General features: G+C 38.5%; 1 protein-coding gene across 1 annotated transcript in view; it reads left to right on the forward strand.

The window, feature by feature from the left end:
• The window catches only part of CDK5RAP2 (CDK5 regulatory subunit associated protein 2), an 88,895-nt gene that overhangs the window by 16,232 nt on the left and 57,808 nt on the right, over positions 1 to 14,855 (forward strand). Inside the window, exons 12-14 of the mRNA XM_014950402.1 lie at positions 1,581 to 1,799; positions 7,545 to 7,715; positions 8,494 to 8,667. Coding sequence (XP_014805888.1) covers positions 1,581 to 1,799; positions 7,545 to 7,715; positions 8,494 to 8,667 — 564 coding nt within the window. The remainder of the gene's footprint in view (positions 1 to 1,580; positions 1,800 to 7,544; positions 7,716 to 8,493; positions 8,668 to 14,855) is intronic.

Raw genomic sequence — 14,855 nt, forward strand, 5'->3', positions numbered from 1 at the left:
AAAATGTCAGACTAGCTACCTTGTTTATTGAGTTTTTTCATCTATATCAACTGAGAATTATTAAGGGAGAAATGTGTAAAAGCAAAATGAGTTTTAAAAAAAGAAGAAATAGTTGTGGAGCTGAGATAATATTGAACTTTCTTTGTTGACCTATGAATGTTTTATTTTTTCTCCCAAAAGTATGGAAATGGCACATTCTTCATGTTAGCAGAGGTGAGCTGGGTGTGAGACACTTGTTTGAATTTATTTATATAACAAATGTGAAACCTCTGTTTATAAAACAGTGGAATGTTGTTTGTGAAAATGTGATTTAGTAATGCTGTCATCTGTGTGGAGGAGAAAGGACTTTATGATGATAATTTATGTATTATAAAGGTCTTAAAATGTAAAATGGGAGAAAGTAAGAATTTGATATTAAAATAGACAACATAATGTCTCTTGTAATGTTTTCCAACTTGCCTAGAGCTAATTCTGATAAAAATAAGTCTGATTAAACTAACTAGTACTGATTAGAGGCAGTGATGACTCTTCCATTAGGATGTGTGTTCATCCACGTGGTGTCATGGCTCAGCAGGGGTGGAAGAGGTTGATAGGTTGCCTCCGAAGTGCACTCACCTAAAGCTTTTGATACTGACTCTACTGGTTTTTGATTTCAGAGTCTGATGGAGTAGTAATGTTTAGTTCTCACAAAGCACCTCTTTTTCTTCAAAACCCATTTATTTCACATAAGCCCAAATTTTAAGCGTGCTCTATTGAGAAAAGTATATGCTATTTCTCATTCAGGTCACTTTGGCCTGATTGAATCTATAGCTTATGTTTGCTTTTTTTGTATGATGGATGTCCTGCTTTAAAATACTACTGTAACTTTAACCCTTTCATTTTTATGAGAGCTCGATTATTTTTGAAAAGTTCTAGGTTTACAAAGTGCACAACTAATCCCTCCAGGCTGCAGGATGCGTATTGCACGGTGGGTGACAGAGCAAGCCTTTCTCCTCATTCCTCTGCTACTTGGCTACAGGCTTGAGGTGAAGGCAGTTCTCTGGGGGTAGATCCTGCTGCGTAGTCCACTGCTCCTCTCCTCTCTCTTGTGAACCTCAAGGAGGCTGGTTGTAACAGTATGTGATGGAGAACAGCACAAATCAGACTTGCTATTTTGTATAGACTTGGTAACTACTGACCCCAAAGTAGAAGGCTTTATGTAAGAAGAGCTTTGGGAACCAATAATAATAATAATATGGTCTTATTTGCTCTATGGGCTCCTTTGTCTAATTTTGGGAACCAATAATAATAATAATATGGTTTTATTTGCTCTATGGGCTCCTTTGTCTAATTCTTAGATAGCTAAGACTTTGTTATCCTGGGCTGGATGTCACTGAAAGCTGTGTTAGTGTTAATTGAGGAAACTTTTAGTGTAACGTTTTCCCTGTTGTGTGAGTAACTGTCACTTCACTGTATTTTCGCACCATAATTTTTGAAGTACTGGAAAGAGGTGTGGGGGTGTGGGTTTGGACACAACAGGAAAAAAGCTTTCGTCTCTACAAAATACCCTTATAGAACTCAAATGCTGCTTTGTGTTTCAGGGGGCTGAGGATTATCAAGCTCTCTTGATGGAAAAAGAGACCCTCTTAGCAGAGCTGCGCTCAGAAAACCTTACAAAAGATGCTGAGAATCGTAAACTACAAAGGAGGATTAAAAGGACCGATCAAGAGCTGAATGATTTGAATTTAGAAAGAGAGAAAATGGAGAAGGAGCTGGATGAAGCACAACTACAGAAGAGCAGAAGTGACAAAACCATTAATGTTATTATCACTTTTTTCCTTTATTTCATGCAGTTAAAAATAATTTAGCATTTCTAGCATGTCCTTTTCTAACAAATTTACTTTTTTAACTTGAATAATTTTTGGAAAGGTAAATGCATTTACTTATAGCCAGTGTTCAAAAGAATGGGACCAAGAAGCTTGAGGAAAACTCTGGCATATAATCTGCATAGAAAAAGACTTTAAAATAAATATAATTTCAATAGTCTCAGGTTCTAGAAAAAATGGTTAGTTTTCATAAGTGGTAAATGTTTACAATTGGTTTCAGTTTTTCTGATGGGAGAGTCTGAACGTGCACAACTGTACTTTTTATATACCTGCTGTATTTGCCATGTTCTATATCTATACATTATCTGAAATAACGTCACTGAAATTCACCTTTCTTCTTAGTTCTAATGCGGAACAGGAGGAAGTAGCCAGTTGCCAACTTAAGCCAAACTTCAGCTTGCTTTTTGCTATCATAGCAGGGTCACTGTAAAGGCTGTATATTTAATAATTTCTGCTTGTAAAATTCCCAAAGGCAGGATTAGTTGATCACACTTTAATATAAAGATGACGTGCTGTATCTGTTCATTAATTTTCCTTGCTTCATATTCTGTTTAGGGTTTTTTTTACCTTGCTGTAGTCATGTAGATGACCACTTCTGCTTCTACTACGTGCAGCTTGTGCAACAAAACGAATGATCAGGTTTCTTGTTTTCTTCCTTTGAAAAAAGGGTGCACCTTCTGCTCAGTGTTTGACATAAAACACACTTCTCACCTGTGTGTCTTATCACGTGGATTTTTGTAAAGTCTCTCACCGTTGCTCCCATTAGGGCAGCATTTGCATAACGAGCGGAGTCCTGACTGCGTGCGGAGGCTGAGTCCCTTCAGCTAGGGATTAGCCTCCTGCTATATTAATTACACGAAAGATTAAATGAGCTTGTATTTATTCGGTGGATGTTTTGGTTCAATTATTAAATAAGGACCTTAAGGCAGGTGTATGTGGAAATGGCTCTTTCTGCAATATCACATAAAACCAGCAGAGGGGTCTCTTTACCTACAAACAAATCAGTTCTGTGCCCTGTCTCCTGCCCCCAATTTAACTTGCGTTGTGGTTGATTGTCAACTGTGGTTATGCTGCCGTCACTAAGTCTCTATCTTTGGTGTGCTTTGAAATTTTTCTTCAGGGTGTTGAGGTTAAGGAGAGAGAGAACAGATCGCTTCTGTCAGTAAAACAGCCACAAAGAACATATTTTATTGATTTAAAGTATTTTATATTTAACTGTCTTTTCTGTTTAGAACTTTTTTTCATCTTTCAGGGGAGCTGGAATATAACTCTGCATAGGAAAGACAGGAAAAATAGAACTGAGTAGGGAGTTGCCAGAGGATTCAAAGTTACTTGTATTACAGAAGCCTCTTTGACTCCATTATGTCCATGTTTTTCATGTAAATGACTAGCTCCCTGGGGAAAAGCATTCCTGCCAAAAGATGAGCAGTCTTATAAAAATTATATCCCTAACCTATTTCCTACTCCTCGCAGAACAGCTGCTTCCATTTCAGAGTTGCTGGTACATTTGGATATAGCAACATTGCCTGTGAAATGTTGCCCATTAAGTAGTAGATATGTGGGAGTAAAAAAATATGCTGTGATATTTTGCTCTTTGACAAATAGAAAACCACTTCAGTGATCTGATGCAAACTTTTTATGAGGCTGCCTTTAAAATTCTGTTCTATTTATGCTCCAAGACACCTATTTATCAGTGTTTCTATGTTGTTAGAATAAAACGAGCAAGAATGTGCCGAAACTCTAGAAAATGCCCTTGACATCTGTAATGAACTGCTGTTTTAGCTCTTCACTCGCAGGGAAATTCTCAATGACTTTTCATATACTGTGATTGGAATAATCCTGATTTTTTGCAGATATCTATTTAAAAACAAAAAACAAACAAAAAACAATGAAAAAAAAAAAAAAAAAAAAAACCCAAACACTGTGATAGGAATAATCCTGTTTTTTTGCAGATATCTATTTAAAACAAAACAAACAAAAAACAAAAAACCAAAGCAACACCAAAACCAAAACACAAATCCACACTAAACCTTTGAGATCCAGAGAAAGTCCCTCTGCCCTGTTGTAAACCCAGCTTGTCAAGATGATTTAGACTTTACTGTCGTGGAATGGAAGAAGGTTAATTAAACTAAATTAGCTAAGACTGCTACATGTGAGCTGCTCATGCAAATCGCATGCTGTGCCCAGTGTCAGGAGTTCTCTGGAGCAATGGGCACAGATGTTCTTGAGCAACATCCTTGCCTCAGGGTGGGTTGGTGCCCTGGCTTTTTACTAGGTCAACTTTAAAAGCAAAAAACCCCTCAATTTTGAACTTTCCAAAAGCTGCTGATAAGCAGTGATTCAGCACCACTTCAAGCTCTTTGAAACAAACTTTTGGGCATTATATTCCTACACATGATCGATGAGGAATAAACATCAGCTCTTCCTTCATATTGTTTGTGGCCACCATGTTACTGTGTCTGTAACAGTCAGTGCTTCTTGATCAAAGAGTTTGTTCAAATTTACATGATTAAACACTTCAAGTATCCATTCTCTCTCCAGGCCTAAATGTAGACAATTAAAGTGTATTTACTAGGCATTCATATTTGATCAGTTGGTTGGGGAAATGCAGAGTAACTCATTAGGTGGAATTTATTATTTAGTCTTCCTACCTGTGGTTCAGCCTGAGAGGGAGGTTTTGGAGCTTCACGACTTAATTATTCACCGACCTGTTTTCCATCTGACAAGGAGGGGGAGGCATCTGCTCTGGTCTTCTACATTATAGTGTTTCACATTCATTTTTCTTAGTTCAACTATCATTAATCATAGGAAAGTCTCTTGGGAAAAAGGTTGGCAGAGGGAATTGCAAAGTTTATGCTCTGAGAACTGTAGGTACTATATTATCCTTCCAACTCGATGTATAGAAACCAATAGATTTTTTTTCTCCCAGACAATTTGAGTGGTCAATGAGTTCAAGCAACCTGCTATAGTGATGGATAGGTTTGTGTGTTGCAGAATTCTAGCTCATGCAAAGGAGATAATTTTCAGTCTCAACTCCTGCTTGTTTTGGGAAGGATTTAGGGAACTCTGGGGGCAGAAATAGCGAAGTATCTGCAAATTGTGAATCTCTCACAGGCCTTTTAACTTTTCCCAGAATCGTATGCCTTGTCAGTCCACCTCTTTCCGTAAACTTAACCATGATATTTGTGCTGCTTTAGAGGCAGAAGCTTATTTTATGTACCTGACAAGTGTGGTACACCAAGAGGACTTGGATTAGATAATGGGGGTGTAGTACTGTTGTTCCAGCAGCATCTTTTCTATCTATATCTGTCTCTCATCTTTTCTTCTTAAAGCTGTTTATGCTTTTCATAAAGAGAAATCACACACTATTGGTCACTTGAAACGATAGGACAGGTCACCAGTGTTCCTTTGATGTTTAGTTACCTAAAAAGCAATGTATTCACTTAAAACCTCTCAGTGATGTAATAGTATAAAACCAATGTAAAAACAGAAGGCCAAGGAGTGAACTTTGCGTTGCAGTGAAATTCATAAGGCTGCAGTTGATCCTTGGCTTCCAGTCCATGTGTTGTACATGAATAGGCTGAGTGTGACCCACTTGAAGAGCTCTGTAGCTTCAAGCCAGAAGACTTTGCGGTTCTCGCAGCGTTGTGGTGCTTTCCAAAGAGCTGTGCTGCTTTCCAAAGAGCTGTGCTATGCTGCACTTTGTATTTATAGCTGGCAGTTGGGAAGAAATAGAAACGTATTTGAGAGTTTGACAGAGCTTGGACCTGATTCTGCAATTCTTCACTTTTCTTAGTTAAGCAAGTAGTGCTCTCGGTCCTGAAGAAATTAACTTTCTTAGTTTACAGAACTGAAGTTCTAAGCTTAATCATTCTTTGAAACCGAATAACATTTGAGGTTTTTTGGGAGCTATTAGGGGTTTCTTCGCTGAATCCCGCTAATGAAGCTAAAATTAAGCAAAAGGCATTGTAAATGACAATTTGTATTTAATGTGCAAAATAAACAGAAGTAGAACACTGAAGTAGTAAAATGATGTTAAAGATTTGATGCGAACCTGCATGAAGCAAGGTAATTAAGTCAAGAAAAGGACATAAAACAGTTTGTAAAGAGATTGCAATTAAAGTGTCACTAGTACTATTTCTTTGTGCTTAGAATAAGAAACAACTATTGAATTTTAAATCCCAGTGGAGGTAAATGTAAAGTTTATAGGTGACTACCATATGTGCAAACTATTTAAAGGGCTTATGATACTTCACAAATGGACCCCTTTTGGGAATAAATGGAAAACATTTGTTTTAAGATGTGTTACCTGGTTCTTTGGGTCTGAAGAGAAGTTTAGATAGTATAAAGTCTTCTGTAAGTTTTAATTATTTAATTTTAAACAACAGCTCCTTTATTACAAATTTCTACTTCTCTTTTTCCACACAATCCGTGCAGTAAATGCTTTAGATCTTCTTGCAGAGTAAAAGCTTTTAAACCAAGGCTGGTGTGTGTGCAGGCTGTGCCTCCTTCAGCCAACAAATCAGCAACAGATAGTGGTGGTGGGAGAGAAATTGGAAAGACAGAGATGCCACATTGTGGATTTTTGTACTGCCTTGTGCTCTTGTGCATTTTCCCCTCTGTAACTGGGAATTGACTATTAATTACATGCTAATAACTTATGTTTCCATCGATTTAGTGATTGTCCCAGTTCAGAGCAAAATGCAAGGAATAAGAATTGTTTGGTCTTACTGCTTGGAACTCAAGGTAGTCAGACTTTGAAACCCCATATCTGGCTGGATTTTCAGAGGGTGGATTTTCACATGAAGTGAACAGGATCTGTAGGAGTGCAGAGGAGAAAGCTGTAGTTGTGGTGTGTGTCAAGTGTGTGACCTGCAAAGTAGGAGATCCTGCTTTTTACATTGCAGTAGTCCCTGTTGATCCTATAATCTCAGGGTCCTTTGGACTTGCTACTGTGTAAGGCTATTGAAAGAGATTGTTTCTGTGTTTTAGAAACAAAATGGACAAGAAGTGGATGTTTCTCTGATGGGGAATTAAGGTGTTGATATGATGCAACTAAGCTTGGAGCTGCAGGAGATAATTAACAGAGCCATAATCGAGATCAAGTTCTGCTCACGACTTCTAATCGTGAGACTGACCTGTTTGGTCATTTGAAGTTTGTGCCCTTGTCAAAAGAAAATGTTTTAACATTTCTGACCTTTTGTTTGATGCAAAAGTAACTAGTAATACAATGTTAGTGCAAGAATTTTCATGGTGTGATGAGAAAAAGAGCAAATGACAAACTGAATCACCCGTAACCAATTTTCTCCTATTTCTAGCAAGGGAGTAAATTGACTCAGAAGTGAGTGTTCATTCTGACAGCGACAACATCTACGTGAACGATATTCCTAACAGCCTCGGAGTCCAGTCCTTCTGTATGAAAAGCATTTCAACAGTAACAACCTAGATTTTTTGAAGACAATACTGTCACCTCATCTAAAAGTTTTCTTTCTTTAATTGTATTCATTGATGCCAAGAGAAAGATGCTGGCTTAAATACATAAAATACATACTCCAGAATATTTAGTGGTATGAGTAATGTAAAGCAATGGAAAGTTTAGCTGATAATGTGGGTTGTTAGTGTTAAACTTTTTTAAAAGTTGAATTGCTAAACATTCGGTTTCTTTTTTTTTTTTTGTAGGACCTTAGAAATCAGCTAGAGAAATTACATGGTGAAATGACTGAGAAAGAAAAAGCAGTTGAACATCATTACAATATTCTTTTGAGTGAAAGCAATCAGAAGTTGCAGAGCCAAGAACTAGTTATCAAGCGGCTGACAGACAGCGTCAATCAAAAGGATCTGCAGCTTCAGGTGGGGAGACTTCAGCTGAAATGAAAAATGGAAAGTTATCGTCTGATTTTGTATGAGGAATTATTACAAAATCACATTTCTATTTGGAATTACTGTTGATTTTGATGATAATCCTTCACTTTATAATACTGTATTTGCAGAACAGACATATAATTATAGAGTGTGTGGCATTCAATGAGATTTCTTGTTAGGGTTTTATGAAGCGTGTGGACAGAGGAGGAAGAAAGCTTTGCTGGTACTTATGTAGAATTTTCACTGTTGTGGTAAGATAGTTTAAAAGCTCTGAAGTACCTATGATTTTCAGCTTATTGTGCAGAAACTAGAAGTTGAGGAATAGCTATAGATACTGAAATATTTTCTTTTTTTTCCTTCTGTTTTCTTTCTTTTGAACCCATTCAAAATAATGTACATGAGGAGGGAGCTGCCTGAATGCTAATGGACCCCTGCTCAATTTTTTTACAACTGGAGATATAACCCTGAAAAGTACTGATGGGATTCAACCAACAATGCAAAGAGTAATAGTTGAGCTTGTTCTGTACCTGGGCACCAAGGTGTATGCCTTTGCATTTTGTAGTACTTAAAGCATTGGATAGCTGGGGAAAGCTTTGGGGTTTTTTTGCTTCTCTTACATGAAGTTGAGCTTTTCTTTTGTGAGGTATGTGAAGAACATATGTCAGATCATCCTTGGATATTCTCCTGAATTCTGTTGGTTTCTCTGTTTTGCAGTATACAACTAGAATAAATTTTGTACAACTGTCTCATTATCTTCTTTTGGTAGAAACTTGATGGAACAGTCAAAGAAAAGGATGCAGAATTGCAGGAGCTCCTGAATAAGTACAAGAACCTCCTAAGAGCCAATGAAGAACTTGAACTCAAAAATGAGGGCTTAGTAAAGGAAAAACACGCTGCACAGTCTCAACAGTCGATCATCAAGATAGTCAGAGAGTTAGAGGTGAGTTTTTTATAACTCTGATCATTTGTCAATAAATACCTTACATCAAATTGAAGAGAATTGTGACTTTGGCATCAAAGGTGTGGACTCATATAGATTGTAATTTGCCTGCGTAGCAAGGGGCTGTTTTTCCTTCAGATCAATACCATCACATGTATTATTAAAATTATAACAATGGCTTTTATAATAATTGTGTCATATGATTGGTATGATTGTGGTGGTGTTGATCTGGTATTAGAGGAGTACATAGTATTGTACTCTGATGGGTTCATATGGCGTCACTAAAATCTTTACTCTCAGAAAGTGTGTAAAATGCTTTGCCCACCATAAAGAGGGAAGAGCTTTGTGATCATTAAGGGAGACATATTTCCCTGAGTGTGATGGTATCTGCGTTTCTGGAGGGAGGTGCAGAGGAGAGTTTGTGTACTTCTGATAGATAAGGGGAAAGATTGCACAGAGCTAGTGATCACAGGAGATAAATGGAGTTTGAGAATAAAAAATATATAGGAGTGAAGAGATATCTAGGGCAAGAAGAAAACTACTTCTTGACGTAAAGCAAAGAAAGGAAATAGTACAGAAAAATATGTATCTTTAAAACGGTGGACAATATATGCCCATTATTTTATTTGATGCTTTGACGTAAAGCAAAGAGGAAAGGAAATAGTACAGAAAAGTATGTATCTTTAAAAAGGTAGACAATATATGCCCATTATTTTATTTGATGCCATAAATCAAAAAGAGTTGTTTAGGACCTGAAGTTGGAGGTCAGAATTCAAACTCTTAAAATGTAGATTTAATTCCTTTCCCTTTCATCTCTCACTTCTGTACAAGCCATAAGAAAAAGAAGTCAGGTAGTGGTAAGAGGTTTTTGAATCACTTGCTGACTCCATCAGTGCATTTTTTTTATTGTGTACAGATTGGTGAAGAGGTAAGTTGCTTTTGAAGGTTCGTTTTGTGTCTTTTTTTATGTTGTTTGCAGCCTTGTATGTTAAGGTCTCTAGAACCATCAGGCAAGAAAGAATTAGATTACTATGTACTAATGATGGAGAAAGCTATTTAGTTTCTTTAATAATATATCAGGCATGAAGGAGATTTTTCTTGATGATGTTTAAAATAAAGGGGGCCAATGGCAAAGGAAACATGAGTGCTGTGTCCTGTGTCACCTCCTGAACACACTAGTGATGAGATGCTTAATGTGTTGTGGGCACTATTAAATAAAGTATGCAGGTGCACGTTGAATTATGGGTTACATGACAAGCTTGGAGAAAAGGAGCTGCATCACGGTTTGCCAGGGTACCAGTGCAGAGTATATCAAAGAATATATGAATATACATGTAGAGAAAATAAAGTCTGTGAAAGGCTGAGTAGAAATTCTACCTCTGTAAAACAAACCGCAGTGCACGCACGTAACTTCTGTCACAGAGGGACCTGAGAGTGATGGAAAATCATACAGAATTGATGAAAATCAAATACTGGCTTTCCTCTGTACACCCCACTTCCCGTACTACAGGTGTACAACCAGGAGAGAGAACGGTGGCAAGCGAGGCCACGCATGGTAATGGCCCAGCACCCACCTTCTCATCACCATCCATTCTCTGTCGCGGGTTCACGCCGTGATTGTGAACAATGCCTCATCACAGCCCATTGTCCTCTCCCCTCAACCTCGGCGTAAGATAGCTCCTCTAAGAACCCGCTTTGGCATATTAATCATAAGTTTTTGGACACAGATTATGCAGAGCTCTGCTCTCATTGGCTGCCTTGGACTCTTTGATGACTTTACAGTGCTACACCAACTCCCAACAAACGCGCAGCTGGATCCTCCCCACCAGAGAGAACAGAAACCAACCTCTTCCAGCCTCACTGATCTTTAAAGTTGAAGAAGCTGAATTGAGAGATGCAGAACTTTCTCTCTTTCATCATATCTTTTTACTTTATTTTAATGTAATGATAAATTTTAAAGCAACCAACATCCAAAGCTCTGCTGGGTGCCTTGGCCAGGCCAGGGAAGATAAATGACAGTTTCTAATTAGAGTTTGGATTCTTGAGCCACTGTCATGGGCTAGGGAGAGAGTGTGCGAGGGCACTGATAATTGGGTTAGTCATGCAACTGCTGACTCTGGTATCTATGAGCTCTCAGAATGAAATGTATTTTACAGCCAAGGAATTTAGAAGTGTGATGGAAACTTTAGTTGATTTTGTGCTTAATGCTCTTCTTGGCATGTATCAGCAAGAGTGTGACCAGCAGGACTGGGGCTGTTCTGGTCCCCCTGATCTTGGCACTGGTGAGGCCCCACCTTGAGAGCTGTGTTCAGTTTTGGGCTCCTTGCTATAAGAAAGACATTGAGGGGCTGGAGCGTGTCCAGAGAAGGGCAACGGAGCTGGTGAGGGGTCTGGAGAACAAGCCTTGTGAAGACTGGCTGAGGGAGCTGGGGGTGTTGAAGCTGTTATTGGGGTGTTGGAGCTGGTGTGAAGTTGCAGCAAGGGAGGCTCAGATTAGATATTGGAAAGAATTACTTTACTGAGAGGGTGGTCAGGCTCTGGAACAGCCTGCCCAGGGAGGTGGTAGAGTCACCATCTCTGGAGGTATTTAAGAAACGTGTAGATGTGGCACTTCAGGGCATGCTCAAGCGCCTGAGATGGTTGGGTTGTGGTGTCTGATTTGCTGCAGCTGGAGAAGTTATAGTCTGTGCATGAAAGTCATTGGTGTAACTGGAGCATTGCATTGATGGGTGCTGTGAGAATTGGGATGGGTGCCTTTGTGGCAGCGCTGCAGGTGAAATTGCTGCAGGGTGCACACTGGTGCTGAGCTGTGACTCTGGAGAGTGAGGTAGTTGACTTTTTTATTTTTATTCGAGTGTCCTGTCTATTAAATAGTGATCAGTGCATTGTAGTCCTTGCTTTCAGTCTCTTGAAATTGATGTTGTGAACACATAAACAAAGGGGTAGTTCAATTTCTGATTTAATGAGATGAGCTTCGAGCTGAAAACAGCAACGTTATTTGTGTGAGAATTGGGATGGGTGCTGTTGTGGCAGCGCTGCAGACGTGTCTGAGGTGAAATTGCTGCAGGGTGCACACTGGTGCTGGGCTGTGACTCTGGAGAGTGAGGTAGTTGACTTTTTTATTTTTATTCGAGTGTCCTGTCTATTAAATAGTGATCAGTGCATTGTAGTCCTTGCTTTCAGTCTCTTGAAATTGATGTTGTGAACACATAAACAAAGGGGTAGTTCAATTTCTGATTTAATGAGATGAGCTTCGAGCTGAAAACAGCAACGTTATTTGTCAATATCCGTGTCTTCACATGCTCCAAACTTGATACCTGTGATGGTGATGGAAGGGATGTGGTTAGTCTATCTCACCATTTTCATATTAGCAGTAATTTCATCTGAAAGGAGTTAGCCTGGTGGAGTGATATTTGGAGTATACAGTCCAGTCGTCTGCCCTCGCCTATCACCAAGAAGGGCCACAAGTTCCTCAGAGCCATAAGCTTTGTGACATTTTCTGTGGTTGAGACGACATCTTCTAAAAGTCACCAACGCAGTCTTTTGCTCTAGTAATTTTCATCTTCAGAGATATGACTCGGTGGCCCATAACAATTTTAATCTTATTAGTGATTGTTTCATTTCTGGGAGACCATGCATAAAGCTTACTGCATCGTGAGAAGAAATTACCAAATCCTGGTACTGGTGGATGGATGGATGGATGGATGGATCAGTGATGAGGTGAAGGTTATGGCCTTCTCTCCATCATTCATCCTTTAACCTTCAGAGACTTTGCAGTGATCCTGAAGGTTGTTGTAAGCAAGAGAGTGTTCAATGAGGCAACCGGGCATTCTTGTGACTTTGCCAGTAAGTTATTTATTGTGGAGGTATAAACCTTTTACTTTCATTGCTTACAATCTGAGAAACCTTTAATGAAAATAAGTTATGTTTTCCACCACTGCTGCTTAGCAATAGTATTTCAGACTTAAATATAGACTTTAATGTATTAGATTGCCTCCTTTCATGGGAATATAAATCTTTCACTGCAATATGGTGCTGGATGTCTTGCAGCTATCTCCTCTAACACATTTTCCCTCACACCATGTGTCAAGAGGTTTAATGTTTCATTAACTCCCACGGCATTATGGTCTATTTAAGTTACAGAGCTGCCTTATGTTTTGTGTACCGTTGGGAAGTTGATTGGAATAATTCACTCCTACGCTTTATTTAGAAATGACAGTAATAATGTACAAAAAACAAAAAGGGGGATGTTCATGCTGTATCTTCTCATCCTTATTATTCAGGAAAGATTCTGAAATATCAACCATTTCTTGGTGATTTTGCTAACCCCTGCCTAGCTAGTTGAATTGAGAACTTAATAATTTGTGTACAGTCTGTGACATTGGGAATTAAAAAACAGCTCATGTCTTCCGTTATTCAGGGAAAAAAAAAAAAAAAAAAGAAAAGATTTGGGAGGATTTCATGAGCTTACGGAGATTTTGGTGCAAATGTAGAATTAAATTAACATGTGAATTCTAAAAGAAACATGGGAAACCAGAGCATGGCTCTGTGTGTAACGATGCTTTGTTAATACAGCAGACATAGACCCCGAACAATTGGTGACAACTGTTATCTAATTTGTGTACCGTGAACTCTTCAAAGTGACATTACTTTGCCAGTGCTTCAGGAAGAGCTTTTAATTAGGATATAGTTCTGTAGTGTCTTCAGTAATAATTGCGAGGCTCGTATCAGACATATGGAAGAGTTCAGTAGAACTTTTAACAGACTGTTAACCAACTAAATTAAGTCAAAAGATTTATTTCTTCCTGTTGCTTTCTACGTCACTGATCGGTGTCATTGTGAACAAACTCTTTCCAAGTTAAATTGCAATCTGTGTATTTTATGTTTAGTGACTGTTCTTGAAAGGCTGAGATTCCAACATGTTGATGAGACTCCTTAATTCAGGCTGTACGATGTACTTTTTTACATTTTTTTTTTTAGGTGACATTTTTTTATTAATGGACTTTGCATCACCCACCTCCATCTGCTTGCCTTTGTGTTTCTCAGTATTCCCTCAGCAGAAGTTGCTGTGTGCTCCTCCTCTGCTCATCTACATAATGAACTTGATAGGAAGCTCGGTATTTTGCGCTTTACGTACAGAATTAGGATTTACTGTAAAAATGGCCCTAGAACCTGGAAACATTTGTTGGAAGGCAGCTGCTGTTGGAATGATGGCAGGTGACCATGATGCAGATGTACAAAGGCAAGGTCGCTTCTTCAAAGAAGCTCTAGTGTGAGGTGGTAGAAGCTGCTCTTTCTGCAGCACATGCAGATTACCTTCACGGGAGTAATTTGATCAAGACTTGATTACACTTGCAAAATATTATTTAACATATTTGCTAGCATACTGTGAAGTATGAGTGTAAATAATTAAAATCAAACAACAGTTGTCCTTGCTTTTGTACTGTTTACTTTGCAGAATACTGAATTTTTCAAATTAACAGTGTCTTTGCATCGTTAGTGTGAATTAACGAGATCCTAATGTAGCTGAATTCTTGTTGCAGTTCCTTCTTTAGGAATTGCAATTGGAGTAATAACAGCTGCTTAAAACTCCTGGGTGTAGATTTCTTCCTTGTTAATGATCTGTTCACTAATGATTTAGTATCTCTTGAGAATTTAGTTTTCAGTCTTGAGGTTGTAATATGGAGGAAATAGAATTACCTTTCATTCTTGCTCTCCAGAGTTATCTTGTCAAAGTAGAGCCATGCACACCCCGCTTTGCTGTGGCACTTTTTTTGTTCTTCCTTTCAGTTTTCAGTCGAAAAAGAAAACTGAGAGAAGCAACAAGGCCTACTATTCTTCTCGAACAGAGGCAGAATGGATGTGTCTGACATTAATACATCTAAATTTGCTATAGATATCTCAGTTATTTTCTCTTCCGAGACGGCTGATACCGTAGATATTTTTATGTAGTAAGTGCAAGCAAATGCTCTTTTAAATAGCTGCATTTTTTGCCTCCTGCTGAAAGAGTGGCTGTGTGGTTGTTTTGGAGTGAAAAAAGGCTGGGGAAATTAGTGGATCCTTACTGAGAATGTAGCATAAGAATCTGGATTTATTCTAATAATAATAATACACTTTCTGTGAGCGAGGCTGCAGGTAAACAATTTTCTTTTCTTTGCACAAGTAAAGCAGCAGCTTGTGGTGATCCA

Source organism: Calidris pugnax, unplaced genomic scaffold, assembly GCF_001431845.1.
Source record: "Calidris pugnax isolate Ruff unplaced genomic scaffold, ASM143184v1 scaffold22, whole genome shotgun sequence".
NCBI lineage: Eukaryota > Metazoa > Chordata > Aves > Charadriiformes > Scolopacidae > Calidris > Calidris pugnax.